This window comes from Mesoplodon mirus (genome assembly GCF_964341445.2).
Source record: "Mesoplodon mirus genome assembly, chromosome: 4".
In the NCBI taxonomy this organism is placed as follows: Eukaryota; Metazoa; Chordata; class Mammalia; order Artiodactyla; family Ziphiidae; genus Mesoplodon; species Mesoplodon mirus.
The window spans coordinates 43074892-43096269 of NC_138979.1; the positions used below are offsets into that span (position 1 = coordinate 43074892).

At 37.9% G+C, this 21378-nt stretch overlaps 1 protein-coding gene across 5 annotated transcripts in view; it reads left to right on the plus strand.

Moving 5' to 3' along the window:
* The window catches only part of MAPK6 (mitogen-activated protein kinase 6), a 34373-nt gene extending 13956 nt beyond the window's left edge, over positions 1-20417 (plus strand). For 3 of the 5 annotated variants that reach the window (XM_082618344.1, XM_082618348.1, XM_082618347.1), the window contains exons 2-6: positions 6895-8075; positions 10045-10189; positions 12534-12698; positions 16815-17016; positions 18057-20417. In XM_082618344.1, the coding sequence (XP_082474470.1) occupies positions 7521-8075; positions 10045-10189; positions 12534-12698; positions 16815-17016; positions 18057-19158 (2169 nt within the window). In that variant the 5' untranslated portion in view covers positions 6895-7520 and the 3' untranslated portion in view covers positions 19159-20417. Of the gene's footprint in view, positions 1-4498; positions 4652-6894; positions 8076-10044; positions 10190-12533; positions 12699-16814; positions 17017-18056 lie in introns of all 5 variants that reach the window. The other 2 variants (XM_082618346.1, XM_082618345.1) reach the window with 2 other exon arrangements.
* The last annotated feature ends 961 nt before the right edge of the window (positions 20418-21378 follow it).

The window sequence follows — 21378 nt, forward strand, 5'->3', positions numbered from 1 at the left end:
TTTGACTTGTTTATCTGGTCTGTGAAGTTCAAATATTCCAATATAGGTACTTAGAGTAAATTAAATAGCAACTAGAAATGAACATCAAAGTAAACAATGACATTTATTTTATAATGGCCTTTTATTTTATTTTATTTTTTTTTTCTTTTTTTGCGGTATGCGGGCCTCTCACTGTTGTGGCCTCTCCCGTTGCGGAGCACAGGCTCCGGACGCGCAGGCCCAGCGGCCACGGCTCACGGGCCCAGCCGCTCCGCGGCATATGGGATCCTCCCAGACCGGGGCACGAACCCGTATCCCCTGCATCGGCAGGCGGACTCTCAACGACTGCGCCACCAGGGAGGCCCTATAATGGCCTTTTAAATGGCTGAAGTGTCCCTAATGTTAGTGTTTTTTAGGCAAAGTTTCAGACAATTTAAGAACAGAAGTTAGGAGTAGAAGAGGAGTTTTTTAAAAACTGGATATTTTATTAGAAGCTATGTAATCATCCACCTTTGAGAGTTTTTCTGTGTAGCTTACAGTAGTTACTGATAGCAGGCAAAGCCTGTTAAGTCTTCAGGGCTCAAGTGTTAAGGTCCTCCTTCCCACACCAGCCAGGTTCCTAAGATGATTCACTGACACTGGTTTGCACTTTGGACCTCCTTTAGGTCTAAATCCTGAGAGGGGTCCCTGGTAACTCTGAGGGCTACTCTACATTAGGAGTGAGGGCTTTGTCAAGAATGCATATAAGCAAGCAGTTAAGCTGTAACCTTTGGCCTTCTCTGCCCTAGAAACTTAGTATCTTTGTTGAGAGCTTGAGAACATGATCTTAGAGAAGGGTGAATTTGCTATAACAACACTTCTCTGTGCCAGGGTTAGGAGACAGTCCTAGGTGAATGTAAGTAGAGCTCAACCTTTCCCTTCTCTCCAAAAGCAGCTGGGTTTTGGCTGAGGAGATGTGAGGCTGGCTGAATGCCAGTTAACTCAAATTACTCACTTCACCCTGGAAAAGAGCGAAATAGGCAAGAGCTGGGTGGGGGTAGGGGGGTGGGGGGGTGTTTAAGTGAGTGAGTATGATCAGGCCAGACCCAAGTCAGCATTTAACCTGAGAAGCAGCAGAATAGAAGATGGAAGAGAAAGCCAGACAAATAACCTTTATGTTTAAGGCCCTCACCTCAAACTTCGTACTTTCTGACACTGACCAAGTGTTCCTGGATAAGAAAGGAAAGAAAATCCAATTTCTGTAGAATGTGGAGATGGTGCAGAGTGAAGTTATTCTACTGTCTTTTCTTTCTTTTGCATTTTATAATTTTACTTCATACACTTAGGCTTGACTCAGAGTACCTGCATTTCTCTTGGTGTGGGGGTAGGCTAACTGACCGAAAGCAGGAGGCAATTTAGGGAAGAAAGGAGAGCTTGAGGCAACAGTTGTGGCTAATGCAGCTTCAGGAAACTGCATGTAAATGTTGAAAGCTGGTACCCAGCCTGGGCTACATAGAGAGCTTTTACTTCCATGTTATGGTGAATCACTGAAAGAAAACCAAAGAGCCAATTTCTTCCTTATAAACCATTCTCTGTACTTCATTTTATTTACCAAATTGTTAAAAACAAAACAACATTGATTCAGCTAATTAAAACGTAACGAGTGATCTCTCTCCAAGCAACACAGTGTCAGCCCTGATGTTGGTAGGAACGGGTAACGTTTGGAGGCAGAAATTGCAAAGGTGGTGGGAAGGGTCATTTTTAAGTTACTGTCCTGTCATAGTTTTCCCTTTCCTCCCTTGAAGTGTGTGGAAAGTGCAAAAGGAATATAGAATCGCAGATCTTTCCAGAGTCTAAGCCTTGAACTTCGCTTTTATGAGGTTAAACATGAAAGATGGTGGAGAAAATGGTATAAATGAGACATTTCTAGAGGTTGGTGATGTGGATGAAGAATGCTCTGATGAGTAATCTGCTGATCCAGTTGAGTTGCATGTGCATGCCCATGGAGCTCCCTGATGGATATGAAAGATGGAGGTGATTGGAGAGATCAGGATTTGGAATATAGCTGCCATAAGGGTCAAGGTGATAAGGAAGAAGCTGTTTTCATGGTCACTAAGGAGGAGCATGGGAGACCTCTGGCTTTTTAGGGCTTCCAGAGGCATATATCCTGACCTCTAATTAGGTCAGATCCCCCAGTGTCTAGGCTCTCATACCATCCTGTACCATCTGGTACCATTTTTCCGTTCTGCATTCTCCTTTTTCATATTGTTAGTTTATTGTTTGTCTCCAACCATACCATAAACTCCATGAGGGCAGGGCCCAAGCCTATTTTTACTTACCATTTTATCCCCAGTGCTTAGTATATTGACAAGTACATAACATATAATTAGCAAATACTTGCTGAATGGAGTGGGACTGAATTGGAAACATTTACTGGATCTACTTTATCATGCAGAGGTGTAACATTACCTCCAACTTACTGTTTAAGGTGAGCTTATTCTTCAAGCTCCTGGATGAAAAGGTGCTAAAGAAATAGCTTTTGGTCTAATAGATACTGAAGGACTTCAAAGAGTACTACTCACAGACAGTGAGGCAACTCACTGGGCAAGCACTATTGTAAATAATGGGATATTCTCCTTCGCCCCCCCCCCCAATTTTTTATTGGTACAGTCCTCACTGTCTAGTGGAATTACAGTTTTGTTGATAAATGTTACCTTCTTTCTTTAGATTGGTCTCACTTCTGTAAAGTCTGCTTAAGGCTTTCAGTATAGTCATCATCTGAATCTATAATGAGAACTCTGCAGTTCTCAGCATAGGTAAAACTCCTACCTTCCCCAAGATGAATTTTTACCCACTCTTTACCCCTGTAGATGCTGACCAGTCATTGAGATTTCTGAAGAGGCATTCTCATCCTTCCACTTGTTTCTGCTCTGTAATGCTTCTTGGTCTCACTGAAATTGAAAGGGGGCAGTTGTGGTTGGAGGTCTTGAGCAGAGATCTCTCATAATCTGAGTAAAGATGTCTCTCTCATAATCTGGCTGCAATTCCTACTGTCATGCTCTTGGATAATAGTCGTGTTTTTTTTGGTGGGGGGGACACGTCGGGTCTTCGTTGCGGCACATGGGATCTTTGTTGAGGCATGCGGGATCTCTTCGTTCTGGCGCTTGGGTTTCTCTCTAGTTGTGGTGTGTGGGTTTTCTCTCTCTAGTTGTGGCGCGTGGGTTTGCTCTTTCTAGTTGTGGCGTTCGGATTTTCTCTCTCTAGTTGTGGTACACGGCCTCCACAGTGCGGGGGCTCTCTTGTTGAGGCTCGCACACTCAATAGTTGTGGCACGCGGGCTTAGTTGCCCCACGGCACGCAGGATCTTAGTTCCCCAGGGATCAAACCTGCGCCCCCTGCATTGGAAGGTGGATTCTTTACCATAGGACTTCCAGGGAAGTCCCAGTGGTGTTGCTTTTAGCAAATCCTTATTTCTGCTTGCCCATGATTGCTGTATTAGTGAACTAGAAGCTTAAGAGAGTACCTAGAGGTTTTACTGTTCTTATGTCAAGTCTGTTAAACTGACATAAAAATGTACATTTATCAAAAACTTAAAACTTGACTGAGCTTTAAGGAATTGTCTACGTTGGGCAAAAAGATAGGTGTGAACAAACATTCTATTTCATGTGGAGACTAGAAATGTAAATTTCAGAAACACTGGACAGCCTTTGAAAAATACTGATTTTTTAAAAATGAACAATTATTTCTTTTATTTTTTTTAAGAATCATTGTTATTTTGTTTATTTACTTACTTAGTTATTTATTTAGGCTGCACTGGGTCTTAGTTGTGGCACGCAGGATCTTTTAGTTGCCACATGCAGACTCTTAGTAGCGGCATGCATGCAGGATCTAGTTTCCCGACCAGGGATTGAATCCCAGTCCCCTTCATTGGGATCGTGGAGTCTTACCCACTGGACCACCGGGGAAGTCCCGACAAATACTGATTTTTTTCTAAGATATTTGGTAGGGAACAGGAAGAATCAAGATGTATACAAATAGAAAAAATTGGAGTGGGGGGAGGCACACAGTATTAATTAAAGCCCTTTAAAAATCTGAAGTATTTTTTTAATTTAAAAGTTTATTTGTAAACCTTAATTTAACTTTTAAATGTTTTACTACAAATAGACTGATAAGCTACAGAATTTTTAGGAGTCTGTTTGTTTGTGTTTATTTTATTTCTGAGAAGCAGACAAAATACTTGCATACAGAAGAAACCATCTCTGTCATAGTGAAACAAAGAAAGCTATTATGCTATTAACGTCTTTCACAATATTAAGTAGATGTAAGAAACATTCATATTTATTAAAATAACTCAGGGATAGTAAATAATCAGTTTTTATTAAATAAGCTATTGCCATTAGGATCATTTATCTACTTAGTCTCTGAGTTATTAGTATCATCAGTTTCTCTTTCACACATTATTTTTAATGTTTGTGGATTTCTCAGAATTGAAGATTTGCTCAGATTGAGGCAAATGCTGTTACCTTATTTTATTTTTCAGAATCTTGTGTTTCCACATGTGAAGTATATAGGAATGTGAACGAAGCAGGCAGAAAATAAAGGCAGATTCCTCTGTTGAACGAAAGCTTCACCACTGTGAAATAGCTGATGTGTTTGGGTCCTAGCAGTTCTTAGGCCACACCTGAAGGTGATTGTAAGTTGTTACATGTTCAGGTTCAGAATGGACTGCTTTATTTCATAAATGATAAATTTTCTCCTTGCCTTTAAACGATTAGCTCTTTGAACAAAGGACTATTACAGCTGTCCTATTTCCAATCTCTTCAGACCCATTCAGAAAATAGCACTGTATATGCCCCTATACCAGCTTTAAGATCAAAAGTCAGCAACAGGAAGCCTGGGCTTCCCTGGTGGCGCAGTGGTTAAGAATCCGCCTGCCAATGCAGGGAACATGGGTTCGAGCCCTGGTCTGGGAAGATCCCACATGCCGTGGAGCACCTAAGTCAGTGTGCCGCAACTCCTGAGCCTGCTCTCTAGAGCCCGTGAGCCACAACTACTGAGCCCACGCACCTAGAGCCCATGCTCCGCAACAAGAGAAGCTGCCGCAACTAGAGACAGCCCGCACGCAGCAACGAAGACCAACACAGCCAAAAATAAAAATAAAAAAAAATTTTTTTAAGCAACAGGAAGCCTTTCCATTTAAGGGTTAATTAGGCTGTATTACATGCTCATAGGCATGTACATGTAAATGAGCTACGACATTGGCCTCCTAGTTGCTTCTGGGACATGAGACACTCACCTTAGTGGCTTTCCAGTCCTAGTCCCTCTGTCTACAACAGTTTCTCCCACATAGCATCCCTAAGGCATACACACTTCCTTACTTCCTCCTTTAGAGCTTTGCTCCAATAACACTTTATCAGAGAGGCATTTCCTAACTACCCTCCCTGTCCTCTTTCTCTGTTTTATTTTTCCACAACACTTATTGCCATCTAATATCTGTGTTTTACTTCTTTGTCTGCCTGTATTCCCCCACTATAATGTGAGCTCTTCATTTACATACCACCTAACAATGTAATTGTAATTCTAATAATTTGTCACACTTCAGTTTTTTTTAAAGAACTAACACATTAAAAATACAGTTGAAGAGTGCTGTGTAATCCTACCCTGATTCTTATCCCTTCCTTCATTCCTCAAGGTAATCATTGTTATGAATTTGTTATTTATCAATCTTACATTTTTTATACTTTTGCTACATCTGTATGCACCCTAAAAGCATCATTTTGCACTTGATATAACTGGTTTCAGCATGCACATTTCTCTCTGCAGTTTGCTTTTTTAATTTAGTGTATATTTGGTGATTTCAACCATCTCTATTCATTTTTTACTATTATATAGTAGTTCACTATATGAGTATAACTCATTTATTCTCTTATTGCTGAAAGTTTAGGCTTTTTTTTTGATATTTTGCCATTACAAAGAAAATGAACATTTGCATGTTCATTTGCAAGCATTTCTCTAGGAACCTGTCCGTGAAGAAAAATTGCCAAGTCATAGGTATGATCCTTATTTATTTGCTTATGCCAAATTGCTCTTTGATGTTCTTACTGATTTAAACTCGCACCAATATTGTATGAAAGTTCCTGTTTTTCCACATTGCTCTCCAGACTTGATATTAACAGCTGACTCTTAAAAATGTTTTTCAATCTGAAGTGTTATCTTCATGAAGTAATTTGATTTTTCTGATTACCAGTGAAGTTAAACATCATTTCATGGGTTTTATTCATAGGTTTATTCATTGTTTAAGTTCACTTCTATGTAAATTTAAGAACATGCTCGGCAAATTTCTTATTTGTACTGCTACACTTTTGTTCATTAGATATTGTTAGGCAGAGTTAATAAGTAAACATGTTCTTTAACGAACTAACACATTGCAGGCTATTATATATATATATTTTTAGAAAAATGTTACTAATGCTTTACCCCTCAAAAATTCTAGAGAATTCTTTAAAAATATTCTGAGCCTTCCTTTGCTCATTGACATTTAAGAAATTATACAAGCTAATGACCTAAATAATATAAAGAATCTAGTATGGTGGGATCTGGAGTCTGAGCCAACACATGTGAATTGCTTACAACATAGATAGCTGTTTTTGATTGAGGGTCATCTTTCCACTTAGTGACTATAAATACGTATGTTTAATGTACCAGTAGTAGCCTATAGCTAAATACCCAATTTGTGTCATTTTACAGAGTTGAATAAAAGAGCATTTCCTGGGCTTCCGTGGTGGTCCAGTGGTTAAGACTCCTCGCTTACACTGCAGGGGGTATGGGTTTGATCCCTGGTCGGGGAAGTTCCGCCTGTCACAAGGTGCAGCCATAAAAAAAAAAAAGCATTTCCTACAGTGGTGACTCTTCTCCTTCTTTTTTCTCATCCTCCAGGTTGTATCAGAGTAAGATGGACGGTAGCTTTGATTGTGATTGTGGTGAGCTGGAGCCACCTGATCACTAACAAAAGACATCTTCTGTTAACCAACAGCCACCAGGGCTTCCTGTTGAAATATACAGCAACAAAGGAAGAAAAGAAGCAAAACGGAAATAGTGCTTACCAGCACCTTAGAATGATGCTGCTCAGGACCAGTCCAACACTGAATGTATCTGCACTGTGAGGAGAATGTTCATAGGAGCCTGTTGTGTGCATATTTATTCACATTTTTGTTAAATGTTAAATCCTTCAGCACAGTAAATCTGAGTGCATAGTATGTCATTTCATTCCGTTTGAGTTTCTTGAGTGTTTTCTTTAAATGTCTGCAGAGTTGCTGCCCCTTTCTTGAACTATGAGTACTGCAATCTTTTTAATTCTCAGTATGAGTAGAGCTTTTTGAGCTTTAAATCTAAGGGGAACTCAACGGGCCTGGTTGGCATATGCAATGAAACCATCTTGCTGTGGAAGCAAAATTATTTTTTTTCTACCTTTTTGAAAGATCTTTCCTTTTGATGCCAGCTTTCTTCCTTATTTACACAAGTTCAACAATACGAAAGGAAAAGGCAATAGTGAGGGTTTCAGAATGGCAGAGAAATTTGAAAGTCTCATGAACATTCATGGTTTTGATCTGGGCTCTAGGTATATGGACTTAAAACCATTGGGTTGTGGAGGCAATGGCTTGGTTTTTTCTGCTGTAGACAATGACTGTGACAAAAGAGTAGCCATCAAGAAAATTGTCCTTACTGATCCCCAGAGTGTCAAACATGCTCTACGTGAAATCAAAATTATTAGAAGACTTGACCATGATAACATTGTGAAGGTGTTTGAAATTCTTGGTCCTAGTGGAAGCCAGTTAACAGATGATGTGGGTTCTCTTACTGAACTGAACAGTGTTTACATTGTTCAGGAGTACATGGAGACAGACTTGGCTAATGTCCTGGAGCAGGGCCCGTTACTGGAAGAGCATGCCAGGCTTTTCATGTATCAGCTGCTACGTGGGCTCAAATATATTCACTCAGCAAACGTACTGCACAGAGATCTCAAACCAGCTAATCTTTTCATTAATACTGAAGACTTGGTGCTGAAGATAGGCGACTTTGGTCTTGCACGGATCATGGATCCTCATTATTCCCATAAGGTATGTGGAAAGTCAGCTGAGACAGACCTTTAAACTGATATACATCATCAGATATAAGTGCTTATGTTTCCTTTGTGTGTTGTGGCAGAATTTTTAGTTAATTGTATTAAACTTTACATAGTACCTTTTTTCCATTCACACTCTCCCTGTGTTTGAAATGAAGGAGTAGAATCCTGATTAAATACAAATTCTTAAAAGTGTATGGTTATTTATTCTATTGATTTATATATTTATATTTATTATATAACTGAAATTCTCCCTTATTTAAAAGTAGGATATATCCTTATGTGTTTAGGGCAGAAGGTGGTCCTATCTGAAGGTAATAGGGGTTGCTATTTCAACTTTTATGCCTTTTTTTGGTCCATTCGCGTATACTATTCTGTTTTGCCTTGTTTAGTAAACTTAGTTTAGTTTGAAATCTAAATTCGCATAAAGTAGACAATAAGAATAGCCAAAAGGATTCATAGTAACTTTGCCTTAAATAAAATCTTGCTTTAATTTTCTGAGCCGAACTCTGGTCTTTTAGTTTTCAAATGAAATCATATGTGGGATCCTGATGTTCAAAATATAAAAATGGAGCTGCTTTGGTTATAAAGCATCCCTGGGAGGCCTGCTTGCTTGGTTTCCCATAGCACATGTGTAAGACAAATCTTTTCATTTTCATGTATCATCTCACACTGAGTATAACTTAATTAAAAAAAAAACTTTAACATAGAAATTGAGTACCAAAATGAAATGGATGACCACATCCTCTTCATGAATAGCAGTGAAGTATTGTAGATAGAACACTCAACTAGAAGTTACACTATCTAAAATCGAGTTAATTTCTATCCAACTAAGCTATATGACCTTAAGCAGATTCTTTAATCTGTGTTAATATTTACCTTCACATTTTCTCAGGGTTGTTTTGAAGATGAAATGAGGCAATATATGTGTAACTTTTTTTGTCAAACAATTCATAAATGTAAACTAGTAAAATTGATTAGGAATGGGGTATGCAGTAAAGCCAGGCCTGCTGGATTGTCAGTAAGGAGGTTGGCAATGCATTTTTATTTTATTTATTTTTTAAATTAATTAATTTATTTATTTTTGGCTGCATTGGGTCTTCATTGCTGTGCACGGGCTTCCTCTAGTTGCAACAAGCGGAAGCTACTCGTTGTGGTGCGTGGGCTTCTCATTGTGGTGGCTTCTTTTATTGCGGAGCATGGGTTCTAGGTGCGCAGGCTTCAGTAGTTGCGGCACGAGGGCTCAGTAGTTGTGGTGCATGGGCTTTAGTTGCTCTGCAGCATGTGGGATCTTCCCAGACCAGGGCTCGAACCTGTGTCCCCTGCATTGGCAGGAGGATTTTTAACCACTGCGCCACCAGGGAAGCCCCAGCAATGCATTTTTAAATAGCACCTCTGGTGCTCTTTCCTGCCTTTCTGCTCCTTCATTAACTTCAGACTTGAAGTGAAAAATAGCTCCTCCTGTGAAACCTGTTTTGAATATGTGGCCTAGAGTTAACACTATTTTTTTGCGGTACGCGGGCCTCTCACTGTTGTGGCCTCTCCCGTTGCGGAGCACAGGCTCCAGACGCGCAGGCTCTGCGGCTGTGGCTCACGGGCCCAGCCGCTCCACGGCATGTGGGATCTTCCCGGACCGGGGCATGAACCCGCGTGCCCTGCATCGGCAGGCGGACTCTCAACCACTGCGCCACCAGGGAAGTCCTAACACTAAATTCTTACAGTATACTTTGGTTAGCAGCCTTCACGTGAACATAATTTTATAGATGGTATATTACAGGGGGAGTTTAACCTCCATTCAGGCTCACAAGTGCAAGAGACTTGAAAATAGGCATAGAGATCAACAGTATTGTTTTAGGAGTTTACAATTACAGTTTGTTTTTAGATTAAGGATTCTTTAGTGAATCATGTTTTTTATGTACTGTTATTCAGCTAAAGTAAAAAGTATATTTTTGTTTCTTTTTCAGGGTCATCTTTCTGAAGGATTGGTTACTAAATGGTACAGATCTCCACGTCTTTTACTTTCTCCTAATAATTATACTAAAGCCATTGACATGTGGGCTGCAGGCTGCATCTTTGCTGAAATGCTGACTGGTAAAACCCTCTTTGCAGGTTAGAAATTTTAAAATACAGGGGAAAAAATTATCCCAAAGAGAAATAATTTTGCATATATCTATGAAGCAAGATTTATGTAAGATTTAAAACAATTTATTGTAGTGTAGAATATTAAAATGAAAAGATAAAATGGTTTTAATATCTAAAAAATTGAGAAAACTTACATATTCACTGAATTGTTCACTCAGTAAATTTAGTCAGAATTCTAGTGTTCTTTAGCATATATCTTCTTGAACATAATTTCATATTTTGTAGATCCATAGTATTTGTTGGTTATCTGTGTTAAATGATACCTGAGTAGCCTGATTCTGTCAGTGTTTGTCACTTCCTGGTAAAATTTTTTAGCAGTTGTTGAAAATTCAGTAATTCTTTCTGTGTCCCCTATCAACCCTGTTGCTTGATTTGCCATATCCTGTTGCCTGACTGCTGTGATATTTCAGAAACAAACAATTTTTGCAGAGTTTGGTGCTATGAAGGAGTCTAAAAAAGTGCGTGAGAGTTTTTAGTTAAGGTGGATTAAAAAAAAACCCTCTAAATAACGTAATTTCCGATCTTAAACCCTTTTAAACTTTAAACATTTAATTAAAGAGAATTTTAACAAGAATTCAAACAAGTGAAATGATTTGAAAGATTCAGTGATAGTTCCCTTCTAAAGCCTCTTCGGTAGGTTTGTGAACCATCCAGTAAAAGCGACATGAGGGAGAAAGTGTTGATTAGTATAGGCCTCAATATATTAACAGAGCAATAAAGGCAAGGACTAAGCATTCATTGGAAATCTGTGTATTTTTAACCTATGGTAAGTGTCCTAGCCTTATTTTTCGGTCTTACTCAATATCTCCACTTGGAGGATGTCTAATGGCATCTCAAATTTAACCTATCCAAAACTGACCTCCTGATATTTCTCCCTCATACTTTGTCTTTCTGCTCTCTTCCTCATCTTAGTAAACCAGACCCACTTCTTAGTTGCTCAGGCCAAAATCTTGGTATCATCCTTCACTTCTCTCAGCACAGATCTTGCAGGCTCTTCCTTCAAAATATGTCTTGAATCTAACTGCTTGTTAGTATCTCTATCACTACCCACCTCCTGCCAGTTTAGTAAACCATTTTGCCTCTCCTGGTCTAATGCATGACCTCCTGACTGGCTTTCCTGCTTTAACCTTTGCTGTCTGTGGTCTAGTTACCATATAGCAGTGTAGTAGTTCTCTGAAAACATAGCTCATGTCATTTCTCTGTTCAAAACTCTATAATGGCATCTTATCAAATTCAGGATAAAGTAAACTCTTTGTGTTCTGGTACCACTGACCTCATCTCCTGTCACTTCCCCCCGAGCCACTCTACTTCAGCTACACTTGCCTAATTGTTGTTTCTTGGACATCCCAAGCCCACTGTCTCCTGTAGGCCTTTGGGCCTTTTCTCATCTTCCTGGAACTCCTTTCCTCCATATGAATGTATGGTGTGTTCCCTAACTTCCTTAATTTTCAGCTTCTCAGTGAGGCCTTCCTTGGTCATCCTTGGTTCTTAATATAAATTAACCCTACCCCCAACAGTGCTTCTGTCCCCCTTAGCTTACTCTATTTTTCTTCATAGCATTTGTCACCGTTTGATGTGAATGTTTACAGAGTTATTATCTGTCTTCCTCCATTAGATTGTGAGCTTCATGAAAGCAGGAACTTGCTCAGTTTTGTTTCACAGATGTATTCTAAAGTGGCTTGCTCATTGTAGGCACTCAAGAAAAATTTTGAATGTTGAATGAATTTCTAGAAATAAGTGGAAAAGCAAATGAATGGTTATTTTTAAATTTTAGTTGCCCATTTAGCCTGAAGTGTTTCCCCTTTTATTTCTTTAATAGTGGTCCTGAAATGTTAACTGAGCCTAATATATAACTACAAAACTTTTTGTTTCCCAAATCTAGTCCAGGCCTCTATTTTATTGATAGTGAAATTAAGTCATCACCGTGTTAAGTATTCTCAGAGTTACAGTGAGTTAATTAGTGGTACAGTTAGGACTAGAATCTAGGTCTTTAAATCGCAATTCATTGCTTTTTTCACTACTTTTTGATACCTTAATATGAGGCCAGACTTCAAGTCAGTTTCTTATGGAAACAAAGCAGCTAAAACTAAACATATCAGTGAGCAGTAGTTGAAATAGATATGCTTTTTGAGCAGGTTGATGATGATATTCAATGCAGTGAAATCTGCTGATTAATAATTAAGTTAAAACCATTTTCCCCCCAGTGTTCATTACAATATTTAAGTTACTTTCCTATAGCTTTAGAATGTTTATTGCCAATAAGTAAACAGTGTGTTTATTCCTGTTGTATTTGGTGTTTTTTTGATCTCAGGTGCACATGAACTTGAACAGATGCAGCTGATTTTAGAATCTATTCCTGTCGTACATGAGGAAGATCGTCAGGAGCTTCTCAGCGTAATTCCAGTTTACATTAGAAATGACATGACTGAGCCACACAAACCTTTAACTCAGCTGCTTCCGGGAATTAGTCGAGAAGGTATTGTGACTGAAGAGTAGCCATCATGTAATGGTGTGTTTGTGTGTAAGCAGGATTTGTGTAGGGAAGCTTTAGCTTTTTATCCTTAGATATGTAGCATTCTCTCAAGTAATCTTTAGACACTTTAAGGTATACCTAAAACTTCAGCTCTGGCTTTCCCTTTTTTGGCCTGGCACTTAGGCTGGGATCTGTTTCTTTGCTCTGAATAATTTTCTAGATTCCAGAAAGTAACCCCTCTCTCCTGGTTCTAACTCCATCTACTTTTCCAGCTTACACCTCTAATTGTCTACGCTAGGTGAACATATTAATCACTGACTCTCACTAAGCTGGAATGGGGTTCTGTGAGGGTTATATGGTACGTAAGTGTGAGTATGAATATAAATGTGATTTAGATATGAAAGAGGGAATTGAGTCAGGGAAAGCAGAGGTTTCAGAACAAGGAAGAGAAGGAGGAAAGATCAAAACTCCATATGAGCAAACTTCCTACATAAAAGTTGATGGGTCACTGTTAGTAGTATTAGGTGCTAAATGTGAGAGTTTGTGCAAACTTGAAAATAGTAGGAACTTGGGGAGAATCAAAACTTGACCACTAAAGTAATTAATTTCATATCTCAAAATAAGACCTATCTTTAGGGTTTGTTGATATAAATAAGATACAAAAGTCTAACTCCTGTAATAGTTATCTGTAATAAGATAACATTCTTTAAAAGAAGAGCATTAGACATGAAAAACATCTTTCTTAAAAGTTGATTGTGTCTCATATCTTTAAGAATTGTCATACTGTATTTAGCTACATCAATGCCAGGATTGTAATAGTTCTTTCATGAATCATAAAGATAAGGATATATAGTTTCCTAAACATCTTAAGCTTTTCTCACGTTCTGTTCATGATCATCAGAGGGAAAAAGCAAATAAGATTAAGTACATGTGAATTAACCCATTAAGACTACTAGGAACCCTGTTCCCATTAGTGTCGTTAGATGAATACCCAATCTTTTAAATTTCCCTCCATTCTTACCTTTCATCCTCCCTTTCTCTATAGTTTACCACTTCTTTCTTTTTTTTTTTAATAGATCTTTATTGGAGTATAATTGCTTCATAATATTGTGTTAGTTTCTGTTGCACACCAAAGTGAATCAACCATATGCATAACACATGTCCCCATATCCCCTCCCTATTGAAGCTCCCTCCCATCCTTCCTATCCCACCCCTCTAGGTCATCGCAAAGCACCGAGCTGATCTCCCTGTGCTATGCTGCTGCTTCCCACCAGCCAACCATTTTATATTCTGTAGTGTATATATATCAATGCTACTCTCACTTTGCCCCAGCTTTGCCCTCCCACCCCATGTCAAGTCCATTCTCTATATCTACCTGTTTATTCCTGCCCTGCAACTAGGTTTATCAGTACCATTTTTTTTCTTTCTTAGATTCCACATATATGCGTTAGTACACGGTACTTGTTTTTCTCTTTCTGACTTACTTCACTCTGTATGACAGACTCTAGGTCCATCCACCTCACTACAAATAACTCATTTCATTTCTTTTGATGGCTGAGTAATATTCCACTGGATATATATGCCATATCTTATTTATCCATTCATCTTTCGATGGACATTTAGGTTGGTTCCATGTCCTGGCTATTGTAAATAGAGCTGCAGTGAACATTGTGGTACATGTCTCTTTTTGAATTATGGTTTTCTTGGTATATGCCCAGTAGTGGGATTGTTGGGTCATATGGTAGTTCTATTTTTAGTTTTTTGGGGAACCTCCATACTGTTTTCCATAGTGGTTGTATCAATTTATATTCCCACCAACAGTGCAGGAGGGTTCCCTTTTCACCACACCCTTTCCAGCATTTATTGTTTCTAGCTTTTTTGATAATGGCCATTCTGACCAGCGTGAGGTGATAACTCATTGTAGTTTTGATTTGCATTTCTCTAATAATTAGTGATGTTGAGCATCTTTTCAAGTGTCTCTTGGCCATCTATATGTCTTCCTAGGTGAAATGTCTGTTTAGGCCTTCCACCCATTTTTTAACTGGATTGTTTGTTTTTTTGAGATTGAGCTCCATGAGCTATTTTTATATTTTGGAGATTAATCCTTTGTTGTTTCATTTGCAAATATTTTCTCTCATTCTGAGGGTTGTCTTTTTGTCTTCTTTATGGTTTCCTTTGCTGTGCAAAAGCATTTAAGTTTAATTAAGTCCCATTTGTTTATTTATGTTTTTATTTCCGTTACTCTAGGAGGTGGGTCTAAAAAGATCTTGCTGTGGTTTATGTCAAAGAGTGCTTTTCCTATGTTCTCCTCTGAGCTGAGTAGTCAGCTCAGCCAGAGTACTTTCTTTTTTTTTTCTTCCTGCGTTGAGTCTTTGTTGCTGCGCACAGGCTTCCTCTAGTTGCAGCGAGCAGGGGCTACTCTTCCTTGCAGTGTGTGGGCTTATCATTGCGATGGTTTCTCTTGTTGCGCATGGGCTCTAGGCACACGGGCTTCAGTAGTCATGGCATGCGGGCTCAGTAGTTGTGGCTTGTGGGCTCTAGAGCACGGGCTCAGTAGTTGTGGCGCACGGGCTTAGTTGCTCTGCGGCATGTGGGATCTTTCCGAACCAGGGATCGAACCCGTCCCCTGTATTGGTAGGTGGATTCTTAACCACTGCACCACCAGGGAAGTCCATCAGCCTGACTACTTTCTTTGTTACCTCTGCCTCTTTCTACCTGCTATCTGCTGTTCCCAAATGGTAGGGATTTTAGAGTATATTCCTCTTGTGTAGCTGGATATATTTTCTTCTGAGGATGGTGATTATGCTGAGTCAACCATTCATAACTCTGTGCCTCAGATTGTCTCTTGCCTTGAGACACATGGGCCCTGGCCTAAGACTGACTTGCAGGAGAACCAAGAACAACAGCTTGTTATATCATGAAATGACTTCCTAGATTAGGGTAATATAATAGAGAGGAGTGGAGAAAAAGTGAAAATATAAATGGCTATATAAATGTCAGCTACTTTTCATGTTAATGAGAGATTGGGAATTGAGAATAGCATCCTTTCTAGAGTGCAGCTTAGTTTTAGAGGGAAGGGCTAGCTAGCTTTTCCTTTGAGACAGAAGGTAAGGTTAAGTAGATGTGTGATAGACCATAGTGAAGAAGTAGGGATTGAGATCAATGTGAAGTAGGTTTATCTGTTGAGACTAATGGGAAGATAGATAGCATAAAGAGATGGTGAGGAACATTGCTAAGCAATAGCAAAGGCCAAATTGAAATTCCACAGTATGTATGAATTTGTAGAAAGCTAGATATACATGTGATTTTGCATCTAGTTTTTATCAGCACTGTGTGGCTAGGAAATGGAGAAAGTGGAAGGTAGGAATGATTCAGAGTTGAAGACTGGTGTCAGTCCTAAGGCATACAAGTGTGTGGTGGTGGAGGGCTGGTGACAGAGTGGTTCAGGCTGGGTAAGGAGCTTAGGAAGGCCTAAAAGATTGAGTGGGAAGAATTGGGTTTGTGGTAGCTCCACCATAGCCCTAAAATGATCAAGTGCATTGTGTGATATGCTGTAGTGTGATTGATGTGAAACAGAAATCAACAAATTAGTACAACAGCTAGTCAGTGAGATAAGGGGAGGAAAGGGCTTTATATTAAGCACTAGACACTATACATTTAATTTTTACACCTTGTAAGACATCTATCTATATATCCATTCTACACATGAAGAAACTGAAGTTCAGCAAGTTTAAATAACCTGTCCAGTCCCACATAGCTAGTAATTCAGCTAAGCTAGTGAGTTGCAGAGCTGAAATTAGGACCTATGTATTAGGTCGAGCCATATGAAATTGCTGTTATTTGACCGTTTTTGACTGACAAAAATGAAAGTTTCACATGGTTCAACTTAATATATTCCTTTTTCTTTATGACTGGCCATAATATGAGATTGTGGTATATTTCAAATATTTACTTTGTTTCTTGGACACGTGTCTTTTCAATCAGTGAACCAGGAAAGTTAGTTTTATTTCTCTGACAAAACTTAAATTAACTTACCTTTTAATTGTATAATCCCTTTTGTCCTTTATGGGTTGGTGGACCTCCAGTATAGTTAAGGTGTTTTATTCCTCTCTTTTGCAGCACTGGATTTCCTGGAACAAATTTTGACATTTAGCCCCATGGATCGGTTGACAGCAGAAGAAGCGCTTTCCCATCCTTACATGAGCATTTACTCTTTTCCAATGGATGAGCCAATTTCAAGTCATCCTTTTCATATTGAAGATGAAGTTGATGATATTTTGCTTATGGATGAAACTCATAGTCACATTTATAACTGGGAAAGGTAAATTGACTCTAAATTAGAAAAAGATTTTTTTTTGAAAATGATTTTATTTTCAATGAACCATAATATAGTGAGTTTTATTTTTAAATTATATGTGATAAGGCAATGTAAAAGTCTTAAAAATTTAGAAATGGTCTTTGGTTACTGCTGTCTTTGAATAGCCTATATGTGATTTAAATATTTAATAATTACTGCTTAGGATATACATGATGGGAAAAATTAAATGCTACTTTGGAACAAGAAGTAGTTAATGTTGAAATTAGTTTGTTCACTTGTTGCATTTTTTTTACTCCTAAAATGTTGAGGTGTTTGAGAGTATGTTTACACACATCTGCTAACCATTTTCTTTCTCCACATGAACATTTCTACCATCTGTGTATAGTTCTTTCCTCACATACCCAGATGTTTTCCAGTCTCCACATTTTCTGTCATACTTATTAGTTATCTAATCTCTTTTCTATTGCCCTTCTTCTCAACCCCCCATGTTTTCATGTGTGTCTCGGTCTGCCTCTACTTGAGCATGGTGTGGTCACCTTACTGTAATGTGTCAGTAAGAGGATACCACATTCAGTAAAACGTATACATGGATACTTGTTGGGTTTTTTTGTTTTTTCTATTCATGGTGATGATTTCCATCAAGTCCTTATCTGCTTTATTACCAGTAGAGTGAAAATCTGTATGACACCTGATTGAGTTTAGAGATCTACATTTTGTGGCCATAAAGTATTTTTTTCTGCGTGTGAAACTGTGTTAGAATTGAACTGTAGATCAGCCACTCAGATGTTTATATGCATTTTATATAATTATATACTTTATTGGTAATTACCAAATATTGCCTCATATTGCTTTATATAGTAACAGAGCTTACCTATCCGTTAAGATTATAAATAATAAATTCCTGGAGGAAGGCTCGTGACTTAACACTCTTATTATCCCCTCATAGACCTAGCACACACAGTGTTTTGATCTAAAAGGCACGCAGGGAATTTGAAAATGAAATCATACACCTGGACTAAGACTAATGTATTAATTTTTTTCAGGTACCATGATTGTCAGTTTTCAGAGCATGATTGGCCTATACATAACAACTTTGATATTGATGAAGTTCAGCTTGACCCAAGAGCTCTGTCCGATGTCACTGATGAAGAAGAAGTACAAGTCGATCCTCGAAAATATTTGGATGGAGATCGTGAAAAGTATTTGGAGGATCCTGCTTTTGACACCAGTTACTCTACTGAGCCTTGTTGGCAATACTCAGATCATCATGAAAACAAATATTGTGATCTGGAGTGTAGTCATACTTGTAACTATAAAACGAGGTCATCATCATACTTAGATAACTTAGTTTGGAGAGAGAGTGAAGTTAATCATTACTATGAACCCAAGCTTATTATAGATCTTTCCAATTGGAAAGAACAAAGCAAAGAAAAATCTGATAAGAAAGGCAAGTCAAAGTGTGAAAGGAATGGATTGGTTAAAGCCCAGATAGCTCTAGAGGAAGCGTCACAGCAACTGGCTGAAAAAGAAAGGGAAAAGAATCAGGGATTTGACTTTGATTCCTTTATTGCAGGAACTATTCAACTTAGTTCACAACATGAGCCTACTGATGTTGTTGACAAATTAAATGACTTGAATAGCTCAGTGTCCCAACTAGAATTGAAAAGTTTGATATCCAAGTCAGTAAGCCGAGAAAAACAGGAGAAAGGAATGGCCAATTTGGCTCAGTTAGAAGCCTTGTACCAGTCTTCTTGGGATAGCCAGTTTGTGGGAGGTGGGGAGGACTGTTTTCTCATAAATCAGTTTTGTTGTGAGGTAAGGAAGGATGAGCAAATTGAAAAGGAAAACACCTACACCAGTTACCTGGACAAGTTCTTTAGCAGGAAAGAGGATACTGAAATGCTAGAAACTGAGCCGGTAGAGGATGGGAAGCTTGGGGAGAGAGGAAATGAGGAAGGATTTCTCAACAACAGTGGGGAGTTCCTCTTTAACAAGCAGCTTGAATCCATAGGCATCCCACAGTTTCACAGTCCAGTTGGGTCACCACTTAAGTCAATACAGGCCACATTAACACCTTCTGCTATGAAATCTTCCCCTCAGATTCCTCATAAAACATACAGCAGCATTCTGAAACATCTGAACTAAAACACTCAGCAGACATTTCTTTTTGTATTCTTCATGAAATGTGTTTTGTCTTCTTTATTACTAGTGTTTAAGTCATTTTTTTACTTGAATCAGATGGTGTCATTTAGAAAGGATATTTTCTTGGTTTTTAAAATCCAGACTTTTTTTCTACATGTGAGATGGTTTTCGTTTTAACTGGCATGTCGTTTGCACACAAAAATAAAGAATAGAGCAAAATAATGCAATGCAGGAGGAGACAAAAGAAATGCACTAAGACAAGTAAAAAACATTCTCTCATAGAACAATGATCTGTTTTACAGGAAACAAAAATCTTGCCTTGAAATTTACACAGTGAGACTGTACATAATTGCATGAAAATATCTATTTTTTTCCTAAAACATTTTTCATTCATGAGTATTTTCAAGTTTTTCATACTGTACACATTTCTTAAAAACACATGATACCAGCAGCAACTGAAAATGAATGCCGAATTTGGTACACATGTGTTATCTACCTCAAGGTAACAAAGTATGTGGCAAAACATATACCACCCATAGTGCTTCACAATGTGCACTTCTATTTAGCCAGCGTTTATTGTAGTAAACTATTCTTAATAAGATTCACTCACCGTTGATAAATGTTTTGGTATGCATTCTTTATAGTGGAGTGTTACTACATCACATCTTATTTATTTTAGCAAATCAGTATATTTTCTGTATTTAATTATAAAAAGTTAACGTAGTTTTTGAAATTTTTTTGCAAATACACTTTTTCCATTTGGCACTATGGTTTGTTGCCTACTTAGCTGAATATATAATGTCAGCTTATCCTAAGGCTGTCCATGTACTTAATTTACTTAAGTATTCATTTTAAGTAAAGCGCTCACTGTGTATAGGAATTTGTATTTTGGAGGTGCTTGATCTATCTACAAAGAAAAATTAGGAATTACTTTATTATAAAATGCTCCTAGAAGTCTTAATTATGTTTATTTTAAGAAAAAGAACTGTAATGTTAGACTTGTGTGCATGGAAGTAATTAAGGTACATCATTATTGTAGTTTAAAAGTTGTACATGGTAAGACATATTTTGTTTTTACTGTATGTTTTTACTGAATGATCTATTCCCCATCCCAAGGCAAGCATGAATAAAATTAGGTTAAATGTAGCATGTGGCATCGCAGTCTCTTAGAATTTGTTTCATCTATTTTATTTTATTGAATACTGTCTGTATCTTTGGTATCCTGTTTGAAGAAAAAGGACAAATAAATCATGGCCGGCAAATATGGCTCTTGTTTAACTCTTTAGGTAATGAAAATAATTACCTGCTAGAATGAAGACCACTAGCAGAATCTTATCTAGTTCCACTTTTCAGCATCTTTGAATCATAGCTACAGTTTAAACTATGTTAGGCTAAAAGACTTAAAAGAAAAAAATTCTTCGTCTCCACACAAAAATCTCTTGTTGACTTAACCTCACACATTAAAATGGAATAAGCCCTTCATAGATTTCAAAACTTATTATGTAAGATGTGTGTGGAAGCTTTGAGCTATGCAGTTGGAGGAACCTCCTTTAAATGTATTTGCTCTACAATACACCGTCTTTCCTTTGCTCAAGAACTTACCCATTTACCTATCCAAATATAACCATTCTTCCTTTAACCTCACTTTTCTGTTTTGTCTTCCATTCCTGTTTTGTACAAAGCCAGTTCTCTTAATATCTGGACTTCTACCTTTCCACTGACCTATTTATTAATTTCATCTGGATTCACAAAGGTTTTAAAAATGCACATATTTTCAATGAATTCAGTGATTTCAATGAATATCATTGTGAATTTAAACGTATATTCAAGTTACCTTAAAAAGGCAAGCTCTTAGAGGAAAAGCTTTCAGTTTTTCACCCTTGGATATGATGTTAGCTGTGGATTTTCATATGTAGCCTTTATTATGTTGAAGTAATTTCCCTCTGTTCCTATTTTGTTGAGTTTTTTAATCATGAAAAGGTGTTGAATTTTTATCAAATGCTTTTTCCATATTAATTGAGATAGTCATGTGGGGTTTGTCATTCATCCTGAAAATGTGTTGTATTACATTGATTTTCATATGTTGGTTGATTCTTATATTCCAGGAATCCCACCTGTTTATAATGTTAATTCTTTGTGCTGTTGAATTCCGTTTGCTAGTATTTTTTTTTGAGTATTTTTATATCAGTATTCATCAGGTATATTGGTCTGTAGTTTTATTTT